At 33.0% G+C, this 19,453-nt stretch overlaps 3 protein-coding genes across 6 annotated transcripts; 1 reads left to right on the forward strand and 2 right to left on the reverse strand.

Annotated features, from left to right (window-relative positions):
* Window positions 1–2,232: 2,232 nt before the first annotated feature.
* On the forward strand, window positions 2,233–12,583 carry LOC101256108 (ubiquitin carboxyl-terminal hydrolase 15). Of its 4 annotated transcripts, none has more exons than XM_010326116.3 (15): window positions 2,290–2,509; window positions 3,523–3,631; window positions 5,279–5,715; window positions 7,242–7,632; window positions 7,776–8,196; window positions 8,273–8,424; window positions 8,547–8,635; window positions 8,799–8,884; window positions 8,974–9,136; window positions 9,285–9,408; window positions 9,517–9,674; window positions 9,784–9,868; window positions 10,239–10,457; window positions 11,563–11,624; window positions 11,788–12,583. In XM_010326116.3, exons 3-15 carry the CDS (start codon window positions 5,423–5,425, stop codon window positions 12,443–12,445), a joined length of 2,901 nt encoding a protein of 966 aa, XP_010324418.2. In that variant the 5' UTR covers window positions 2,290–2,509; window positions 3,523–3,631; window positions 5,279–5,422; the 3' UTR covers window positions 12,446–12,583. The 4 variants fall into 4 exon arrangements, with proteins under 4 accessions (XP_004244319.2, XP_069143240.1, XP_010324418.2 ...); XM_019214824.3 differs by having other exon boundaries at window positions 7,776–8,160; XM_004244271.5 differs by lacking the exon at window positions 3,523–3,631 and having other exon boundaries at window positions 2,233–2,509.
* A 290-nt stretch (window positions 12,584–12,873) lies between these two features.
* Window positions 12,874–14,000, reverse strand: LOC101255814 (uncharacterized). The gene is made up of 2 exons (XM_004244270.5): window positions 13,534–14,000; window positions 12,874–13,445 (listed from the first exon to the last, which is right to left on the reverse strand). The coding sequence occupies exons 1-2, from the start codon at window positions 13,788–13,790 to the stop codon at window positions 13,013–13,015; spliced, it is 690 nt and encodes a 229-aa protein (XP_004244318.1). The 5' UTR covers window positions 13,791–14,000; the 3' UTR covers window positions 12,874–13,012.
* A 2,071-nt stretch (window positions 14,001–16,071) lies between these two features.
* LOC101255514 (uncharacterized) lies at window positions 16,072–17,031 on the reverse strand. Its single transcript, XM_004244269.5, has 2 exons — window positions 16,719–17,031; window positions 16,072–16,622 (listed from the first exon to the last, which is right to left on the reverse strand). Exons 1-2 carry the CDS (start codon window positions 16,949–16,951, stop codon window positions 16,187–16,189), a joined length of 669 nt encoding a protein of 222 aa, XP_004244317.2. The 5' UTR covers window positions 16,952–17,031; the 3' UTR covers window positions 16,072–16,186.
* Window positions 17,032–19,453: the final 2,422 nt, after the last annotated feature.

Here is a 19,453-nt window from a genome sequence, read left to right on the forward strand (position 1 = left end):
AACACAAGTCATGTCCCTCAAAACCTTTTCTACATCCTTTCCGCTACGGGTGTATATAATCAAGTTAATTAGTTCGAATTTTTTAAATATTAAATCAAATCATTTGTGTTGAATTTTTTTATTTATAAACCAAATACAACTGTTTGTCTTGTGTTTATAATCGAAAAACTTAAATGATGTCGTTCAAATCAAACTTTATAACTATTTTCCCCTTCATTTATATAGGATAAGTGATTGTGAATGCTACTATTTATTCCAGCATGATTTGCTCGAATTATGTTTCCCATTCATCTTGTTATTGTTTTGAAATGAAGTAAATTGATTTGTGAATTATCAACACGTCTATATTTACAAATATTTAATTCATATATTTGGACAAAAAATTATTAAACTTATGTGAAATTGAAACTGTTTCATATCCTCCCCAAATTACTATATAATTTATTTCATCTGGAAAATGAAATTAAATAATAACAAGTTGGATGATTAAGATGGAATATTTAAGATCAAAATTGAGATTAAATGTATACCTTCAATTTAAAAATATAATTTTAATCAGAGATATCTTAATAAAACGACCTCTAAAAGTACCCAAACGTCAGATAATTATATACATAGAGAGACAACAATATAACTTTTTGTTGTCATCATTAGATATTATAAAACTTACGTAGTAAACAAATATACTCTAATAAAAAAATATTTATTATTTATAATAATAATTTTTTTTTACTTGATTACTTTTAATTTATTTATAATATAAATTTAATTTATATTACAAAGAATAATTTTTTATTCACACATAATACAAATTTTAATGATAGATAATTCATTTATCACATATTTTAATATATTTTTAGTACAATGTGTCAAATTTTTACCAAATAAACATAATATATTTTAAAAAACAATTATAATTCATATATAATCCAAATATATTGCATATATAATTCACTTTTAATACATATTACAGATTTAACATAGTATTGCTATAAATAATATATAAAAAATATTGCTAAAATTAATAATTATTTATTAAAATATACCAATTCATGTAATTTTTTTTAATTGGGGTTTCGCTATTTATTACTAATGAACTTTAACTTATCATGGACAATATACTTAATTTTGCTTTTACTCTTATTGTAAATATATGTAGAGAGATTAATATAATAAAAAGAAAATAATATAAATTGAAGGATAATTAATTAAATTAACATATTTTTAAAAGATAAGCAAAAGAAAAACATGACAAATATATTTATAAGTTGCTCAATACTTTCTTTGGTATTTGTTAGTTTTTTATTAATACTCTTTCAGTAGTAGGTAATGTAATTTCATAAGTAAGGTATAAAGAAGAATTATAAATAATAATGTGTACGTAGAATTTTATCTTTATTTGAAATATAAAAAAAAAAATCGATAGATCCTCGATTCAAGAACTCAGTTAAACCTATTTTAATATTTTAGTAGTTTAATTGGTGATTATGTAATCCTAATAATCTCATTTCACTTTCTTCTCTATTTTTATAAGCATATAAAAAGTTGAAATTCTCTTTGGTATCTTTTCTTTCCCTTTCTTTAACAAGAGGAAAGTCCTCATTAATACATCCATCTTAATTACCTAATCATGACCGTCCACGTGGCTATTCTTTTCATTATTGGAAACTCAAATACAACCAATGGGTCCCACAATATTATTCTAACCCTACAAAATACATTAAAAACATCATATTATAATGTCCCCATTCACTCATTCCTCTTTGTCCTCTTTCATTACTTTACAACCATATTCGGATTCGGATTAATAGGTTTGTCTGATTTTAACTTGACATAAAAATTTAAAAATATTTATTTATAAAATTTTATGATCTTAAATTAAAAGTACATAAGATACATTTGGAATGTTCTTTAGTCATGAACTCTTAAATCTATCATGCCGAAATTTGAAATTAGAAAATTGCCAAAAAACAAAAGAGGAAAAAAGCATTCATTACGAAACTGAAAAATGAATAGAAGACAAACAAAATGAAACCAAAAGAATAATTTGGCCAAAAATCTTAAATATATTTTAAAAATAAATAATAAATCTGTCGAGCTATTTGTGCGAAAATCCCTATGTTCACACTTCCAAAGTCACTATCTCTCTCTCATCATTATTCAGCGGTCAAGATTATCTTAAGACTGAAGTGGGTCCATTATATTTCAGCTTCTTACCAATGAAAACACGCCACGTGTTAGAAGATACAAAGAATTTATATGTGAGTGATTATAAATGAATTTTACCTTGGTCTTAAAGTGTGAGAATGCCAGAATAGGGGGTTTTGAGGTGTGAAGTGAGGCAAATGTAGAGCATGAGCTGCTGTTTTAGTTTATGTTATGTTCTTACCAACTAAGGAATCAAAGAATCTTTGTTGGGTTTTAGAGTTGTAGAGAAACAAGAAGAAGAAAAAAACACCTATAAGGGTTAAACTGGTCTTTTAGATTTTATCAATCAAAGGAAAAAAAGGTATGTTCAAGAGCTACCTAATCAAATCTTTCTTTAGTTTTACTGTTTTCCCATGTTGGGTTTTACTTAAATCCTCATTTTTTCCATCTGGGGTTTGCTTTTTGTGATGAAAATGGGTTAAAGATTGGATTTTTAGTACATGGTGTTGATAAAGATTGTGTTTTTTTTGCTTTGGGATGTACATTTATTTGTGTTTTTGTACTTGTACCATTTTATTTTCAGAATGCCCTCTTTTGGGGTTCTTGAAATAGCTGAGATTCTTCTTTTCTCTTTGAGTTTTCAGTTTGAGTAGTTATTGGTTTGTTAATACTGGAATTAATTTTTGTAATCCCCATTTCTTGATTTAGATTGTTGCTGTTATTTGTTTATGTTATGTATAAAACAGCTAATTAAGCTGCTAGAGAGTTCTTTAGTTGGGTTCTGCTTGATTAATTTGTCTCCATTTTGGGTGCAAATATTAGTAACGTATATGCGAAGCAACTGAAATTTAATGACCTATAGTATAGCGTCTTAAAGATTGTTATAAAAACAGTGATTTTTAGGTGTTTGTGCTCTGAGTGACTGAGCAAAGAAATCTTCTGTAAAAAAATTGTTCTATGAGTGAATGACATGTTTTGTATATACCCCGAGATTGATATATACTCTTCTCTGAATTGGCTCTCAGTATATACATTGTTGTTTAGGTGTATGGTATGTGTCTTTCTAGAGTTTATGGTGCTAGCTTAATCAACTTAAATCAGCATTTGAATGCATCATCTTTACCGTCTGCACTTGAAATTATGTCCATGTTAGAAACCAATAATAGCATGCCGAGTGGAGTGTGTGGACATTATCAAGAATGAGATGTGAGTGTATGTACATTAATTTTCCCTTGGTCTTAAAGTGTGAGAATGCAAGAATTGGGTTTGGGGTGGAGGGATGAGGGTTGAGGTGTGATGCGAGGCATATGTAGATCATGAGCTGTTGTATTATGTTATGTTCTTACCAACTAAGGATTTAAGTATCTTTGTTAGGTTTTAGACTTGTAGAGAAAAAAGAAGAAAAGGAAGACCTACAAGGATCAAACAACAGAGTGTCGTGGTCCCATTGGTCTTTTGGATTTTATCCATCAAATTAAAAAAGGTATGCTGTAGAGCTACGCAATCAAATCTTTCTTTAGTTTTACAGTTTTCCTATGTTTTGTTTTTGCCAAATCCTCATTTTTACCATATGTGGTTTACTTTTTGTGAATGAAAATGGGTTAAAGATTTGATTTTGAGTACATTGTTTTGATAAAGGTTTTTATATTGAGAAGTACATTTACTTGTGTCGTACTAGTGGCATTTTATTTTCAGAATGCTTTGGGGTTCACTTATCTGAGTATTTATTTTAGTACTGATATGAACTCGAAAAAGTTGAGATTGTTTCCTCTTTGGGTTATTGGTCGGTAAATCTGGAATCAACATTTGCAGTTCCCTTTCTTGATTCAGATGTTGCTCATATTTCTTCATGTTATGTACAAAATAGCAAATTAAGCTGCTAGGAAGTTGTTTAGTTGGTTTCTGCGTGTCTAATTTGTCTCCATTTTGGGTTGACGTATATTGGAAGCAACTCAGATTTATGAGCTATAGTATATCGTCTTAAAGGTTGTAATAATAATAATAATGATTTAGTAGTTTGTCCTCCGAGTGACTGAGCAATGAAACTTCTCTAAAATCATTTGTTTACTGAGTGAAAGACATGTTTGTATGGTTATGTACACAAACCTTACCCCTACATCATAAAGATAGATAAGATGTTTCCGATAAACCTTCGCTCAAGTAAAGCATCTCAAAGAAGTTTGAAAAAGAGAAAATGGAAATGAAAGCAATAACAACAACTAAATGTAGCGCTGTGGAAAACACTACATCTTTTCCCCCAAGAAGTTATGCATGATTGGTATCCTCGAATTATTAAAACTGGGGTTAATGCACTTTGCATCATAAGACACATGGAAGCAGTTAGGAAACTGTTGTGATGTATATATTCAGTCTGTTGAGACTATTACATCATTACTCCAAAAGTTGCTACTCGATTTCTTGATGTTGGCTAAAGATCTTTTAATTAGTAAATAGAACTTTCAAATGCAAAAATACAAATGCATTTTGAATTTGATGTAAATTGGGCGAAGGAGAGAGAACAAAAAAAAAACTTAAATCTTTTGATGCTAAATACCAAGTCAGGTGACTCAGGTCAAAGAAACATCAAGGATTTTATGCGATATAATTTCAAGCCGTGGTAGAAAATAATAGGGCAAGGGTTTTGGGTTATATTAATCTGTATTCACCAAGCACTTCTGCGTGTTTCGTTGTTCAAAGTTATAGCTGATATGGAATGTGTAAAGCTGTCTACAACTAAATGCTTTTGAATAGCATGTGATTGTGATTATTTTATAGCTGCCTGAGACCATGCTCTAACATGACCTTTGTAGTAACTTCTACTGAACTGGTCCACATAAAGAATGTTTTATAGAAAAGAAAAATTGGAAGGTTGCATTTAAACATATTTTTGGAAATGTCCTAGAAGTTCTAAACAGTAGAAAACATGTTTTGGGGGTTGTTTATTCTCCAAGGTTCATTAGATAAAAGCATTTTTCAAGGTTACTGCTTCTAGAATATTCACACTTCTTCCTGTAAGAGAAACGGGCCTAATAGGTTATAATAGTTTCCGGTGCTAAACATTTGAATTGTTAATATATTGTTTTCTCTGTCAATTTTGGTTACAATGATAACCGCCTGCTTGATATTACAGATAATGTGGTGCTGGTGCTGGAATCATCTAACAAGAACATTACAAAATTGTGCTGCTGGTTTACTTTGGCTTTTGTAGCTTGGTAGATCAGGCTGCAACTTGAAGTTTAGTTAGATAGTTGGACATGAATTTGCTGGTGAGAACATGCTCGAGCCAAGGGAAACCGACATTCCGACTTTATTTTTGGTCTTGGTTGTGCTTCCCCTGGTTTCTTATATTCTTCTAGGAAAATGGAATGAGGCAGCCAAAAAGAAAGAAAGAGTTGGTTTGCTGGCTCAACGGGCTGCTGAAGAAGCACATAAGACACAAACTATGTCTGCAGTAAGTATTACCCCTATCCCTCTTGTGCCTTTGCCAAGCAGTGCAACTCATCAGTGTGCAAGATGCCATAGTCCAGCCACAACTCGCTGCTCTCAATGCAAATCTGTTCGATATTGGTATGTTAAAAGTTCTTTTAGTGTACTTGCATTCTTAGGACCCATTTTGGCCATAAAAACTATTTTACCTTTTTTCTGGAATAGTTTCACTTTACTTGAATATCAGTATTTGGCCATGAAAATTCCACATCCAACTTGAAGTTCAGAAGTTCCATTTCAAATTTGGAGAACAGCTTATAATCCATTTTACAACGCACTTTTCACTTTTGAAGTTGTAGTTAAGTACATTCATCTAATTGTTTTTTGCAAAAGATATAACTGATCACAAGTCTATCTTCCATTTCAACTCCATAAGCTCCAAATAAAGTGAACAATAATTGGAATCTACGGCCAAACACCTACTAAATTATATATATAGTTAGTTGTGTACAAAAATAGCAAATAGAGGACGGGGAATGGACCAAAAATAGGAACAATTTATTGTCTAAGAGTGTGAAATGGGCTGTCTTCTCTATCTCATTTTTTCTTCTCCTTTAATTTTTAATTTTCTCTTTTTCCATCATTGGTTTGTGTTGTAAATTTATAGTGATATTTTGTGTCATCCCCTTTAAAGGTGCGAAAGGCACTCTGAGGTGTTACCCAAGGTGAAAGCAGTACAATGTTAAATCGCTACAGGATGACTAAACTCTCTCTATAGACGTAGGTGACAACTATATACCCATCCGGTCATTCTTCACATATCCAAAATGGTACTTTAAGAATTTTCATAATGATTCATTTTTCAGCCATACGAAGAGATGAACCTTCACACTATTGAGATGTAACAAAGTTAAAACGTAGATGTAGCATGTTTAACGAGTGTCAGGTTATCAACTTTGGGAAGTGTCTTTTTTTTTTTTTAACTTCCATCTTCTTCTCAATTACTTCATAATATTATTCCACTGTTCACTTCCTCAGTCTTTTTACTTTTGGTTCCAAACGTTCAAGGGGGAGGACTGCAGTCTTACCCCTCTACTTTAAACCCCATGCTACAATTATTTCACACTCGATTCTGAGTTGCAAGAATGTACCTCTCTGTGTGTAATCTATCTCTCTTCAGTTCAGTTCTATCTGAGTTGTGATTTGATCTTTCTTAGGTTACGAGGATAGTTTTTTGAGACACGTCATCACCTTGAATTGAAACTAAACTAGTGAGTGTAAGAAGCCTATAATAGGAACACAATAATCTTGTTTCTAAATTTTCCTTGTTAGGAGCAGTCAGCGGATTAGTTATTAGCACAAGCCTCTTCCCTCCTTAAAGACAAATTCTTCAAAAATGAAAGAGATAGTGAGAAACAAATAGGTAAAAAGGGGAAATGGGCATTTGGTTAATTTTTGGGTGTGAAGAAAAATGGATTAGACATGCATAAACCTGCTACATTTTTTTCCTTACATAATTATAGGTAAAAGCCTATTTCTTTTCCCTTCTCAATAAAAGAAAGAAAGATTGGGACAATAAAATGTCTCCAACACTTCTGCTTTTTCTTTATTGTTCATCAGACTTGTGAGCCAATTGTTATTCTTATCTAATGATGAAGATTGTGCAGCTCAGGGAAGTGTCAGATTCTCCATTGGAGACAGGTTCACAAGCTAGAGTGTCTTCAATTGGGTAATAACTGCAATAGCTCATCCTCTAAGCCTGCCTTGACTGATGAACTCCCGGGACGAATGTCATTTGATAGCTATGTTGAAGCGCAGTACAGCGACAACAACCTGAATCAGTTGTGGCTTGGCAAAACTTCTCCAGATGGGGTGACTGAAACACCCATTGTCACCCCAGTTGCCCCTATTACTGTTAGTGTGGCAACGAATACATCAGGATCTCCAAAAGTTGGGAGACGATCTGTAGACAAGAGAGTACATAAAGGCAACAGAGACATATTAAGAAGAGGGGACGGAACCATGTCTGAGAGTTCTGAACGAGCCTCTCAATCTAGGGTTAGTGCTTCTGCATCATGCTGTACTATCTCTTCAAAAGAACTTCCTATGAACCAGATGGTTATTTCTTTTCCAATAGGAAGTGTGGAAGTTTTTTTGTTTCTTAATTTTCCATTTTGCCTAAGCTTAGCCTTCTTTTGCAGTCAAGAGATGGTGATTCCATGCTTTCGGAACATGATAGCATCGCGGATGGGTTCATTAGTGAACATACTGATTTGATGAATACAATGGGAGAACGCCATATGTTACAAAAGCAGAAAGAACACATCTCAAGAAATCATCGTCATGTTTCAAGTTCATCGAATCTAGAAGGCCATGAAACAAATGCATGCAAGAATCAGAAGGAGCTGATTGATGAAAAAAGCCTTACACGAGAAGGCGTCGTTACCGGCACTCCGGCAATTCCATTAAACTGTTCTTCTGGAAAGACCTCAACAAGAAGAAGCAGTAGGGCTAAAAGTGCATCACCTTCTCCAGGAACAAAGTCCCATAGGACGCCAAAAACATCAAGAGAAGAAATGTGTTCAGGTTTGGAAGGGAAGGGACTGAATATTGATGAGTCAAGTATGTTTCCTTGTTGACTGTTATATGCTAATATCTGCATGTTGCGCTTTCATTTTACTGAGTCTTCACAATGCAGAAAATGCTAGAAGAAAGGATGCAGTCCCTCCACAAGCAGGCAGTGGTGTTGCAAACTTGGGAATTATGAGAATGTTTGGTCTGGCTAAATCATCAAAAGTTGTCGGACATCAATCATTAGAATCCAGGGCTGACAAACAAAAGAAACTAAAGGTTAGTATTTATGAAGAATCACTTAGGTTTGGAGAATCTTTTAACGTAATTTATACAATAACATGATGTCATTGGCTTGTCTGTGCTTTGGCATGAGTCATTAATAATCGTCCAATGAACAGATGCTGTTTCCTTATGAAGAGTTTGTGAAGTTATTTGAATACGAAGACTTCACTTTGTTGCCTAGAGGTCTCATAAATTGCGGGAATAGGTAATATTGCAGATGTCTTAACTCTTATCTCATTTACATTTGCTTTCGAGATATATTTGTTTATTAAAAATAATTGAAAACATCCTAAACAGAAGTTAGCCTTTTAGGTAATTTTGCCTGAACATAGCAAGTTAGTTACAGCGATTGTTCGTTCATTTTGCAGTTGTTATGCCAATGCTGTCTTGCAGTGTCTGATGTGCACAAAGCCTTTAACAATCTACCTACTTCACAGATCACATTCTAGAACTTGTAATTTCACCCGATTTAGCCCTTTAACTACTTCGATTCTGTTTCATTTTGAAACGAATTGCAAAATTCACCTATTACATGGACATCAGACTGCAGGAAAGATTGGTGCCTTGTGTGTGAACTTGAGCAACATGCGATGATGTTAAGAGAAAGTGGAGGTCCTCTGTCACCAAACAAGATTCTTTTGCATATGCGGAGCATTAATGGTCAGATTGGAAATGGCAGTCAGGAAGATGCTCATGAGTTTTTAAGGTCTGCATTAAATTACATTTTGCTAATCTTAATGAAGAAAAAAAATGCACACTTAGGAACAGTGTGTTTTCGTAATGACTTCAGTGGAAAGTTTGAATTTCTTCGTTTTAAGTATTTGTTTCTCAATGGTTGTTCTCTATGTGTGCAGGTTTATTGTTGCTTCTATGCAATCTATAAGTTTGGAGTCATTAGGTGGAGAAAGTGCTGTTGATCCAAGATTGCAGCAAACAACCTTTATACAACACACTTTCGGAGGAAGACTTAGATCTAAGGTCTAAGATTTCTAGTTTTTTTCCGACTTATTCTGAACTGAAAATTTGAATGTACTTTATGCTTTCTTTGTAATTTTACCTAGTAACTTTATGTCTTAATATGACCAGGTCAAGTGTCTGAGATGCCACCATGAATCGGCGTGCTATGAAAATATCATGGATCTCTCATTGGAGATCTTCGGTTGGGTTGAGTCACTTGAAGATGCATTGACACAGTTTACAAGCCCGGAAGATCTTGATGGGGAAAATATGTATAGATGTGGAAGGTATGTGACCTTGGTTTCGAATCCACATGTAGATTTCTTCCCAACTGAACATCCATATTGTTTATTGATACTGAAAAGACTTATGTTTGTGCTTATATTTCCTTAAAAGGTGTGCTTGTTATGTCCGTGCACAAAAACAGTTGAGCATACAGGAGGCTCCAAATATCTTAACGATTGTCTTGAAGAGATTTCAGGTACTGCTTTTTATAGAGGTCACTAGTTACTTGCTCAATGATTTTGCTGATTCTCTGATGAGATTAAAAGACACTGCCGAAGCCGTCTTAAATGCCAGATTAAATCTTCAACTAATATACCTCTAATTCTAACAAACCCGATTTGTGGTTATATTGGAAATGCCATTTATATGTTATTCCTGAAAGTCACAGTATTGAATCTACTATTCATGTCTCATTCTTAAAGACATGCTATTGAAAATCAGTCATGAAAATAATTTACCCTTTTTTAAGTTCTAGGCACTTAAGGGCCTAAAATTCTATATTTTGCTGACTCAATATTATTTTTTATTCATTGCTGTTGTTTAAACCTCACTTCTATAATTATCAGGAAGGAAGTTATGGGAAGATAAATAAGTGCATCACATTTCCGGATATGTTGGATATGATCCCATTTATGACCGGGACAGATGACATTCCTCCACTTTACATGCTTTATGCTGTTGTTGTGCACTTGGATACCTTAAATGCATCATTTTCTGGGCATTACATATCCTACGTGAAGGATCTACACCTACGAGGCAATTGGTTCAGGATTGACGATACTGAGGTAATTTGATGCATGGAGCTTCTTAAATGTTTGATTTTATCATGCTTATGCCCAGTTAGAAGGATACTAGTGTAGATAATGCTAATGGGTCATATGAAGTTGGACTGTTGTGGTTCCAAAGCTAGTAGGAGGTTGCTACCCGTGGAATACATCAGGAATAAATATTTGAATTCTTGTATGCTTAACATTAGTTAGAATTGGGATGCGGTTAATGACTTCCGTTACTTGGCAGTGTTTCTTTTTCCTTCATATGAGTCATGTCCTTGAGACCTAATGGTTACGATATACTAACTTGTGCTAGGAAAATAGAAATCCTAAGAGTTAGTTGCATGTTTCTTGACCAGTCCTCCCATGAGAACTATAGCGAAGATAGCAAGAGACGTGCTACTTCCAGACGTATCAGATCAACTTTTTTTACTGATAATAAAGGTAGTAGAGCAAGGGACAATGTATGCATGCTTATTGAGGAATAGTAGATGTCTGTTTTGTTTATTCTTGAATCACTTGTACTGTAATGAGGAAACCCATGACATCCATTTATTATGTATTTTGGTTAACCTGTTTATAAGGCACAGTATTGTAGTTGCCTTGCTACAAAACATGGTTTCTTGACTCTCTGCTTAACCTACCGGGCATATTTAAATGTTTATTGAAGTAAGCCATACAATAATGGTAAAGCTGGTGTGACCTAATGGTCAATAAAGTGGGAGGAGAACCATGAGGTCTCAAGTTCGATTTTGGTTCCCATCTACCTAAGTCTTGTGGATTGAGTTACCCGATACCTGCGCTGGTTGGAGATAGCAGGTATCCAGTGAAATAGTCTTAGATGCACAAGCTGCTCTGGTACACCTATGCCATAAAAAGAAAAGGAAAAGTGAAATTAGTACATATACAGCAGTTTGGTGCTTGACTGCACTTTTGGGAACCATACTTGTAAGGATCAAAGGTAAGATTCACTTTGCTTGCTACTTTCTTTTGAAATCACTTTCTTGTTGAGAAATTTCACACCTTTGGTGACAATGCTAGTAGGCAACTGTCAAAGGTGAATTCTATGACTTATTGTGCTCGTCATACTGTTCTCATAAGTTGCATGTTCTGATACTAGGTACACCCTGTATCTATGAGCCAGGTGATGTCGGAAGGAGCATATATCTTATTTTATAAGAGGTAAAGCACTAGAGAGCTTTGACCTTTACCAAAGGCATGTTAGAAATTATAATCTAGATATCAATTTGGCCAATTCATATTTGTTATCCCTTCAGAAGCTTGTTTCATGACTTGTTAGAAATCTTATAAGATCCCTATATTGAATCAGTATGAAATTTTGTAGATCATCTCCACGGCCAGCAAGGAAGATTAGCCGAAGACAAGTTCCTGGAATTGTCAAGCACTGCCCACCAAAATCGACAAAGACTTCTAGGCCAGAGCAGACAAAAGCGGAGCATCTTTATGTTGGTGTGGATCCTTATATGAATCATAGGCCAGAAATGAACAGTGACATAATTGATTGCACCTCCGGTGGACTCGTCAAGAACGCTAATAGAAATAGACCGCCGGTTGTGGGAACCTATACTGAGTCAATGACTGCAGAGTTCTCTGATGCTACATCAAGTGATTGGTCCCTCTTTACAAGCTCAGATGAAGCATCATTTACTACTGAGAGTACCAGAGACTCTTTTAGTACTGTTGACTATGGAGATGCAAACGCTGCTGATCCGTTCTCTTCCATCATCAACAGCTTATGTGGATCAGATTATTCATCTAACAGAACAGTGGCGTGTAGTATGTTTTCAAGTAGTAAACCGCATACAAGATTCTTTTCAGAAAGTAAGGGTTCTGTTTTGGATTCAACTGCTGGGACTAGCATACCGAGACAGGTTACTGTTCCTTATTCTGAAGGTTTTCATAGTGATAGTAGTAACCATGTACATGTAGAATATGGTAGTGAGCCTAGATATGAACAAACTTACTATCCATATAATGTCTAGTTTCTTGAAATTCCAAATCATTATATGTCGAATTAGCTAGGTACAAGCTGTGCTTCTGTTTTGCTAATCAATATTTTATTGAATGGAAGCACATCAATCATTTCCTAGTTCAATGGAACAACTGGTCCTTTTTTGTTATTTTGCAGTTGTAAATATGCTTGCTGTAGCTAATTATCTTGATTCTTTACAATCTGTATGTTAAATAATCAGCGTAGTTATGAAGCATCTCGTGTTTATGCAAAGATTGAGGGTTGCATTTCTGAGGGAGTGTTTATGTAGGCAGCTTACCCTGACTGCAAGTATCAGTGGCTGAAGCTCGTGCCTATAAGTTACATGAAGATAACTTTACCGTGTCTCAGAGGCTCCCCTAAACTTGGTAAATTGCTGTAATTGAATTATGTTGAAAGATATTTGACGACACAGAGGTGTTTTAACCACCAAACTCTCAGAATCAGATTGTATTACACAATCTATCTTATTTGCAATATATAATGTAGCATTCTGTTCATACAAAATTACTAGGGACTTGTCAACTATCCTTTGATAAGTAGTAACAAAAGCAGCCTCTCAAATGGCAAGTGCTTTTTCCAAATCAAAAGTAAACCATATCTCATTAACTCTGTTCTTGAACTCAAATGGGGAGTTGTATCCCGCCACTGTATACAACGTTGTATTGTCTGCAGCATGGCTTTTGTCGATGGCTGCTGCCCAATTAGTGCCAGCAATACTGGCACTCAGGGCAGCGGCTTCTCTTGGAAGGTCATCATCAGCTATAAATCCACTGAATTGCCTGACCGCGACGTAAGTGTCCCCCCATTTCTGGAGATGAAGGCCTTTAGCTGGAGGAGGATTTGGCTGGTTCTTCTTTGGTACATAAAAACTCACAACAAATGAAGAAGCACAAAAAGGTCCATCACTTGGCTTCACTTGAATGATAACTGGAGCTGTCATCTTTACTGTCTCATGGTACTTATTCTTCCCTTGAATGTAATCAAATAGCCTGCCAGGGCCACATTTTATTATAAGTAAGAAAAGATTAAACAACAACAACTACGCTTCAATCCCAACCAGTATGAGTGTGAGAATACCTGAGGAAACCAGTTCTGGTGGCGGAAACATATGAAATATCATCAATAGGAGCAGTAGACATCCACATAGGGGAATCGTAACGACGAATTTCATAGTCTTTTCCAGATTCAATCAAATCATAATTTGGGCATTCAATTCTTTGACAAGTTGGAGGATAGAAATTCAACTTTGTTGAGTAACCATTGCATAATTTGGAAACAAGGAACAGAAACAAACACAGCCTCATCATCAACAGATTCATACTTACACTAAGCATTTTTATTACTTTTTGCTGTTTTAATTTGTCTCAATGAAATTTTGGGAGTATAAAATATAAAAATGAATACAAACGTTAAAGGTTGTTATAGGTCTTGGTTATGCCACGTCCTGGGCAAACATTATCTCAAAAATCCAGAGTCCAGACAAAGCATCAAGGATAAACGGCTGTTAGTTCACCACATTTAACCGTCTCAATTTCAATCTATTTATTTAATCGTCTCAGTTTCAATCTATTTATCTTGTATGAAAAAAATATGTTATTTTCTATATTCAGCCCTACTAACTTTTTACGCCTGATATTTAAGATTACACAATTTAAAGAGTATTTTGATACATTTCTGCAACTTTCGTTAATTGTTTTATTTTTAAAAAAAATCATGCCGAATTAAATGAAGACAAAAATAAAAATAAAATAGGAGTATAAAATAAGTGATGCAAGTGTTTGATTAACAAAAATATTAGAGTGTTTAATTCAATTTTAATGCTAAAGACTTTTAAGGAAATTTCTTTTTTAAAGGGTAGTTGCTAGTTTTTTAAGATCAAATTTTATTGAGAGCATCACCTCAAATAAACTCTATCGTATATAATTTGAACTTAGTTGATATTTCGACGCGAACTTCACGCGATGAAAAGAAAGTGTTATAATATACTGCATAGTGCATAGTTGCCACCTTCCCTATTCCCCAAAACCAAAAAGAATAAAAATAAAAAAAGTCCATTGTGTTTCAGCATCCTGTTTAGTTTTCCTAATAGCTTACTAAGGTAGTAAATTAAACCCAAAAGAAATAATTTTTTTTTCTTAAATTCGTAACGAAAAGCCAGTCACACTCAGACTATTATACTGACGTATTACATATCTATATTATTCAAAATTAAAAATTTTAATCCTTAAAACTGATGTGATAAAAAAAAATAAGCACGTCAATTTAGAAAAAAGTAAAATAGATAAATTATAATTCTCTTTTCTACCCCACCCCACTCCTCTTCTTCTTCACACCCCACCCATTGTCTTCTTCTTTATTCTTTATTTTATTACGCTTCTTTATTTTTTCATCATAATCTAAAAGTACAATATTTTTTTTATTCGCAATTAAGTTATTCTTTATAGATTTGTAAGTGAACAATTGTATTTTATCTAAAAAAAATTCAATTGATTATTTCTATCTTTTTCATTTTTTGATTTTGTTAAAGAAATTTTGATTTTAAATCAATTTTTGAATTTGGTGGTGATAGAAACTTTATGGGTTTGGTGGTGATAGGTGACGGGTGACAAAAATTAAAATAGGTAACTGAAGGTGGTCAAGAAGAAAAAATCGATATTGATGATAACGGCGGTGGTGATATTTGGTGTTGGGTGACAAAGAAGAAAGAATAATTGAAGACTAGAATGGTGGTGAAGAACATGATCAATAGTGAAGATGGGTTCGGATATGATTTTCCGATGAAATGATAATTAAAATGGGAGAAATTTAGTGATGAAAAAGATATAATTATTAAAGCGTTAAAATAATCAATTTGGGATTAATTAGAGTAAAATATAGTTAATGAAAGAAAAGTTAATTAATAAAGAAAATAAAATAAAATAAATATAATTTATGACATGGCTCTGACGTATCGTTGATGTGGCAGTGAGTTGTAATACACCACATAATGTGAGAGTGATGTTACACGTTTCAGGATGGTAATAAATAACTTTTGAATAGTACAAGTACATGTGTAATAAGTTACTATAATAGCTTAAGCGTTTAAATAATTTTTCAGTACAAGTTTAAGAGGAAATTTATGTCTTTTCCCTAAAATAAATCATCCTTTTTATATTTTCACATGACACGTCATTTAAATTGCTAAATTGTTACAAAATGCCGTTCCAATACACAAAACATCTCATGTTCACACAACACAATTAATGTAGTCTACAAAGCATCTCATGATATTCACACAAAAGCATAAAATGGATCATATCCCAAGAAAGTGTCATGTAAGCGATATATGTTGACACTGCCATCAATGACTCATTTCATGACTTGAACTTTGATTGATTATATCATATAAAGATAATTATATCGATACAAAGATAATTTTATTGTTACTTCAGAACCCTTAAGAAAGTGTCATGTAAGCGATACATGTTGACACTGTCAGCAATGACTCATTTCATGACTTGAACTTTGATTGATTATATCATATAAAGATAATTTTATTGTTACTTCAGAACCCTTCGATCAAACTATTGCTAAATTGAATATTATAGATGTGTCATAAGTCATAAAACATGAAAATTTTCAGAATCATATTGTATTATTATGAAATATAGCATTCTGGTCATACATAACAACTACACTTTTTTGATAATACAAAACAATAAACTGAGAGAATAGTAAACTTTGTTGCCTCTCAAATGTCAATTGCAGTGTCCATAACAAAAGTAAACCACATCTCATTGACTCTAGCCCTGAACTCAAAGGGAGAGTTGTATTGTGCAACTGTATAAATCGTACTATTATCTTTACTCCTGCTTTTTTCGATAGCTGCTGCCCATTTAGTGTCAGCGATGCTGGCAGTAAGGGCAGCAGCTTGTTTCGGAATATCACCATCCGTAACAAATCCACTGAATTGCCTGACCGCGGCATAACTACTTTGGTTCCATTTTTGGGGATGTAGGCCTTCAGCTGAAGGAGGATTTGGCTGATTCTTCTTTGGTACGTTAAAACTCACAACAAATGAGGTGGAACATAATGGTCCATCACTTGGCTTAACTTGTGTCATAACTGGTGCTGTCATATCCATTTTCTCATGCTGATCGTTCTTTCCTTGAATATACATAAATAACCTGCCAATGACAAATAGTATATATGCAACGTAAAAACATAACTACGCTATAATCTCAAACAAGTCTACTGATATAACATATCGAGTTGAGTTGTACCTGGTGAAACCGATTCGGGTGGCGGAAACAAATGACGTATCATCAATTGGTTCAGTAGACATCCACATAGGGGAATTGTAACGACGAATTTCATAGTCTTTTCCAGATTCAATCACATCATAATTTGGGCATTCAATTTTTTTACAAGTTGGAGGATATGAATCTAATTTTGTTGAATATCCATTGGAAATAAGGACGAGAAAAAAAAACAACTTGATCATCAAAGAATTCATTTTTACTAGTGAGTATTTCTTTCTTTTTGGTGTGCTACAAAATGTGGAGAGTGAAACACGTGAATTTATTGGAAAAATTTGGGACTAGTGAGGTTAAAAGTCAATCCAAATTTATGATGGTAGAGGACTTGGTTATGCCACGTCCTAAGCAACAATATCTTCTAGAGTTTACTAATATTTATTTAGACCATTTAAAATAAAAATATTTATTTAGACCATTTAAACAAGTGGATCGACTTCGAGTTTGTATAATTAGTATATTTGTAAATGTATAATTCGCCACAATATACAAATACATATGTATAGTATACAATTATTTAACCTATATACATATACAATTCACCTCTCTCCCACTCTTTGCCCTCTCTTGCTTGTCTCTCTCCTCCTCTCTCCCAATCTCGCTTGCCCTGTATACAGATGTATACGTATAATACAATTACATGCATATACAATTCATCTTTCTTCCACTCTCTGCCCTCTCTCGCTCGCCTCTCTCCTCCCTCTCTCAATCTCTCTTTCCATATATACAAATACATATGTATAATATACAATTATCTAACTGATATACATATAATATTCACCATTCTCTCAGTCTCGCTCGCCTCTCTCCTCCATATTACATGTAGCTATGAATTTTAGTTATCAAACTATAGGTATGGAGGGTAATTAAGCTATTTTTAAGTGGTTATATGTGAAAGTTTTTCTTTTGTAATAAAGCCCGTTTGACATAATTTTAAAAAAAAATAATTTTATAAAAGTACTCATTTTTTAAAAGTCAAACTTAAGTAATTTTTAAGCTAAAAAATAAAAAATGGGGAGTTAGTAACATTATAAGGTCATTTAATAGTTACTTTATATTATTTTTAACTTTTTTAAATTTTCCTAAAAGCTAAAAATGACTTTAAAATATGTTTGACCAACTTTTAAGTCAAATCAAACTGACTCTTAGTCTACTAAGCACTTATAATGAAGTCATCACAGTTGGTTCTTGATCTACCAACCACTTATAATAAAGTTGTAACCGTAAGTTCTTGGTCTGCCCTTGTTACAAAGTCGTAACTGTAAGTTTTTGGTCTATCAAACACTAATTACAAAGTTATCTATGTAAGTTTTTGCTCTACAAGCACTAATTATCAAGTTATCAATGAAAGTTCTTGATCTACCAAACACTTGTTACAAAGTTAAGATCATTCTAAATTCTTGGTCTACCAATTACTTGTTATAAAAAGTTACAGTTGAAATAAAATGAATAAATAATTTTTTAGTCAGAGGCACGGATATCTCTTTAAATTTAAGTAGATTCAAGTCCACTGTGACACAATCTTCACCGATTCAGTAACAATACTTTTGACTTGTCCCCTTCAAGATACAATAACCCAACAATGTCGTAGAACTCAAACAACTTCAGATTACTTAAAGAGTCCAAAGGTCCACCTAAGAGTTCCTTCTTCAACATATTATATTACTCTTTTCTTTGTATAGTGAATATAGTTGAAAACCTAGAATATTTGCGTTTGTCTCAACTCTCTCTTTCAATACAGTAACTCAATATATACTTCTCATCTTTTCTTACACTATTTCTCTTGTATCCTTTTTCTTCTTCTTTTGACAAAGTAGAACTATCACAATTTATAGGTGATGAATTCTTTTTTACAATAATGAATAAAAAAGATAATGGATAGTAAATTGGCAAATAAATGACTCAGAGGTTACATAAGTTATAAGAATAATTAGGTAAAATAATTAGTGAAATGAAGATTTGATGTTTACAAGAGTTACAACAACCAATTAACCACATTCTTACATAATTGATAAGAGTAAAGAGATACAAATATAATATCCGTCAATGAATATAACATGATATATAATGTGATATAATATATTTTAATTAATATAAAAAAAATGCAAATGTGTATTAATACTACCATTTTATCTCTGCACTTAATCTAATATTTAATTAATTAAATATTAATAAGTAAAATTTAAATTACTTAATGAATCAACAAAATTACAGTAAGTTATTGATCTACCAAATCACAAAGTCCATACAGTAAGGCTCAAGCTCTTGATCTACCAAACACATTATAAGGTCATTAGTACTATTAGACTATTTACTCTTTTGAAGTTAAACTTTATATATCAGTAACAATTATTACAAAGAGATTTACAATCTGTAGATTATTTGCTTTTATATAAGAAAGATAATAATTCTAAAATTTTAATAAAATGAGATAAAATAATATTAAAATTAACTAATATCTCAAATTGAAATAATATATCTTTACTCTTCTTCCTTTTTTACCCTAGTATAGTTATACCTTATATATACTAAATAACCTTCAAGGTTTTATTGCTACACAGGGTAAAAAGTCAAATTTGCTTCTAGTGGTTGATTGTTAGGGGGTCAAATTTGGTCATTTCACTTTAAATTAGTGGGATGGATTAGGGTTTCAAACTTGATATGGACTCAAGTTTGCTGAGGCTGCACTGAGATTTTGGTAT

The sequence above is a fragment of the Solanum lycopersicum genome, chromosome 7, assembly GCF_036512215.1.
Source record: "Solanum lycopersicum chromosome 7, SLM_r2.1".
NCBI classification, from domain to species: domain Eukaryota; kingdom Viridiplantae; phylum Streptophyta; class Magnoliopsida; order Solanales; family Solanaceae; genus Solanum; species Solanum lycopersicum.

Excerpts from the sequence above, each read along its gene's own strand:
- LOC101256108 (XM_004244271.5), top strand. The coding sequence starts at position 5,423 with ATGCTCGAGCCAAGGGAAACCGACATTCCGACTTTATTTTTGGTCTTG. Across the intron at positions 5,716-7,241 it reads TGCAAATCTGTTCGATATTG|CTCAGGGAAGTGTCAGATTC; the intron begins GTATGTTAAAAG and ends AAGATTGTGCAG. Across the intron at positions 8,197-8,272 it reads ACTGAATATTGATGAGTCAA|AAAATGCTAGAAGAAAGGAT; the intron begins GTATGTTTCCTT and ends TTCACAATGCAG.
- LOC101255814 (XM_004244270.5), bottom strand. The coding sequence starts at position 13,790 with ATGCTTAGTGTAAGTATGAATCTGTTGATGATGAGGCTGTGTTTGTTT. Across the intron at positions 13,446-13,533 it reads ACCAGAACTGGTTTCCTCAG|GCTATTTGATTACATTCAAG; the intron begins GTATTCTCACAC and ends TGGCCCTGGCAG.
- LOC101255514 (XM_004244269.5), bottom strand. The coding sequence starts at position 16,951 with ATGAATTCTTTGATGATCAAGTTGTTTTTTTTTCTCGTCCTTATTTCC. Across the intron at positions 16,623-16,718 it reads ACCCGAATCGGTTTCACCAG|GTTATTTATGTATATTCAAG; the intron begins GTACAACTCAAC and ends TGTCATTGGCAG.